This window comes from Silene latifolia, chromosome Y (assembly GCF_048544455.1).
Source record: "Silene latifolia isolate original U9 population chromosome Y, ASM4854445v1, whole genome shotgun sequence".
NCBI classification, from domain to species: domain Eukaryota; kingdom Viridiplantae; phylum Streptophyta; class Magnoliopsida; order Caryophyllales; family Caryophyllaceae; genus Silene; species Silene latifolia.
This window is the reverse complement of record NC_133538.1, coordinates 240873756-240876711: the sequence shown is the minus strand read 5'-3', so window position 1 is coordinate 240876711 and position 2956 is coordinate 240873756. Positions and strand designations below refer to the sequence as shown.

At 35.2% G+C, this 2956-nt stretch overlaps 1 protein-coding gene across 1 annotated transcript; it reads left to right on the top strand.

The window, feature by feature from the left end:
* Nucleotides 1-591: 591 nt before the first annotated feature.
* On the top strand, nucleotides 592-2019 carry LOC141630337 (uncharacterized). Its single transcript, XM_074443173.1, has 5 exons — nucleotides 592-739; nucleotides 843-927; nucleotides 1005-1132; nucleotides 1249-1333; nucleotides 1584-2019. Exons 1-5 carry the CDS (start codon nucleotides 592-594, stop codon nucleotides 2017-2019), a joined length of 882 nt encoding a protein of 293 aa, XP_074299274.1.
* Nucleotides 2020-2956: the final 937 nt, after the last annotated feature.

Here is a 2956-nt window from a genome sequence, read left to right as displayed (position 1 = left end):
TCCGAAACTGCATAAAATTAAAATAATCAGCATATTCTGAAATTAGGGCATATGCAGTTAAATATGGAATGGCAGTAGTTACAGCAGTTTCAAAGAAGTGGGGTTCATGGGTAATGGAAGTAGTGGGGGATTTAGGGTTTACAAGAGGTTATATTTTAGTATATATAGGATTGCAAACATTGAGATTGTCACAGAAACTCAATATTGCAAATTCAATCAAAAACTTGAGATTATGGCACACATCCAGAGTATTCCAATTTCGAGCATCACCAAAGAAACAGCAAGGATAGAGCAACTAACTGTTCAGGTTATGAGATTGTGGTACAGAAAGTCGGAGACAAATCTCTAGGAAGTGAAAGGTGTAGAACTCATCCTAATTGATGAAAATGTAAGTCTCCCTTTTCCCCTTTTCCTGTGGCGTTTTTCAAATTATTGTCACAAGGTATTAACAAATATGAATGAATGGAGGGAGACACAATTCAGGCATCAATCAACCAGAGGCTGACTCGCCTTTTCTTAGAGCACCTTAATTAAGGGAGCACATACAAAATCAGAAGGTTTAGTGTATCATCAAACCGAGTGGGACTTGACATGGCAACAATTCACCCGTGCAAGATTTGGTTCGAGTACAGCACTAGGGTGGTACCCATTCCAAATGTAGATATTCCTCTTTCTACCCATGCTTTCTACACTTTCAATGAGGTCGTGTTTGGAGCAATGCCAAATAGACTTTATATTGGTAAGCAACAATGGCCTACAATTAATTTTTCATATATGCACCCTAAATGTTAACTAACAAGTGAAAAATTTTGTTAACTAACAAGTGAAAAATTCTGTGTCAGACGTAATTGGAAGGTTGAAGCACATTTATCCAATAAGAGACAGCAATGGCAAGAGAAGGAGGACTATTGTTTTGGGCAATAATCTGTAAGTCGACTATATCCATAAACAATATGCCAAACTTAACACCATAATAAAATAATCATTACAAACCATTTTTTCAGGAACCAAAACTTGTGCTGCTCATTGTTTGGGGACTACGTTCAACAAATTTCAGAAATCGAGCAAGAGTTCATTAACAAACCAAAGCCAACGTTGGTTATGCTATTCGTAAAACGTTCTGTTTATGAAGGTATAATATTCTGATCATTCAAATATCTTTTTCAGCATTACAAACACTTTTATTACTTACAAAATTTAAGAAAAAAATGTTGGAAAAAAATTGTCTCATTATTTTCTACTATGCAGGGGAAGTTAGCATAACATCAACATGGGGTGCAACAAAGATATTGGTCAATCCAGATATGAACGAGGTGAAAGTGTTCAACAATAGGTATGACATCTAAATCCGTTTTATGTGATGTTATTGTTTTTAGGGGAATAGTAGGTGCAGTAATTGTTATTGACCAGAAAAAGCACAACATGAAAACTACAGAAATCGTCCACCAAATGAAGCGAAATGATAAATCACAAAAAAAATATTTGAAATAAACAAATCAAATACAATCCGAAACATTTTGAGTTCAAAATTTTTTTAACATTCCCATTTCAGCTTAAATTAATTAAGCCATTTTTCTTACCAGTTTTCCAGATGATGATGAACCCATCTTTGGGGCTCCAGAAACTGCTGGGTACCATCCTCCAATCCTCGCAAGTGCAAACATCAAAACACTATCAGAGATACCAAATTTAACCAAAGGAGGAGCATATGTCACAATGGCCAAGATTATTGAGTTAGATACATCTGGTAGTAGTTGGTACTACTACTCTTGCAAAGAATGCAGATCAAAAGTGAAGCAAGGAGAAGATGGGTTGTGGTATTGTGACAGGGAAAAAATTAACAATAATTGCACAATGAAGGGTGTGGGGGTGACATCACCAATACCAAGGTTTCAAGTTAAGTTTATTGTGACATATGAAGATCCAGATTCGGTTGAGTTCATTAATTGGGATGAAGTAATGGTTGATTTGCTTGGGAAAACAGCACAAGCCATCCTTGACGAAGATGAGGTAACCTAAAACTCATTTACATACAATTTGCAATAATATCTAACCAACGTATAACGTTACTGATTAACGTTTAAATATCGTTTCAGATGTACAATGTCGTCCCTCCCCCAGATTTCAGGCCTCTACTTGACAGGACATTTGTGGCAAAAATAAGAGTGACTGATTTATATAACATTGAGCAAAAATCAAAGTCTTTTGGGGTGATCAGTTTATGTGATGATCCAAGATCAATTGCTAAGTGGGATGCCATGAATAATGCAAGAAAGGTATAACATCAATTAATGACTAACATATACACGTAATATTTTTTTGTTTCAATTACTAATAAATATCGTCCACTTTTTTTAGGAACAAGCAATTTCAACTTCGACAAGGGACACATCAAGATCAGATTCAATGATGGTGAATTGAATTTTAACTTGAACAATTTTTTTTGATACTAATGGCATTTTTAGTAATAATTTTTTTTTGTTAGGAGCAAATGAGAGAGATAGTGGAGTCAGAACCTGTGCCGAATTCCCATGAGATCACACCACAGAAAGGAGTCGTAGAGACGGCTGAAGCATCCGACAAATTATATGTAACAAAACTGAAGGAAATTAAGATGGGCAAGCAGCCTATGGAGTTCTAAAAAAACATTTCAGCTATTAAGAATTTTCTGGACCATGTTGTTAAAGGACATTTGTGTTTTTGTTTTTGGACTTTGTTGTTTTCTGCACTGTTTTGGACCAAGTTTATTTTAGGTTGTAATAGAATAATTTAAGTTATCATATTTAAGATAGATGTGTAGCAAGTTTACTATGCAGACAAACAAAGAAGGTGAAGGACAAAGGGATGCAACAACATTCAGATATGGAGCCTAAAGGACAGAAAAGATTGGATGCAATTTTAAAGAATGAAGTGGATGACATCAAACTGGATAAGCTAGCAACATCATCGAACCTTA

Bases quoted from the DNA above. Each gene is read 5' to 3' on its own strand.
- LOC141630337 (XM_074443173.1), top strand. From the start codon at position 592: ATGGCAACAATTCACCCGTGCAAGATTTGGTTCGAGTACAGCACTAGG. The intron at 740-842 runs GTAAGCAACAAT...ATTCTGTGTCAG, and splicing joins GCCAAATAGACTTTATATTG to ACGTAATTGGAAGGTTGAAG. The intron at 928-1,004 runs GTAAGTCGACTA...CCATTTTTTCAG, and splicing joins ATTGTTTTGGGCAATAATCT to GAACCAAAACTTGTGCTGCT.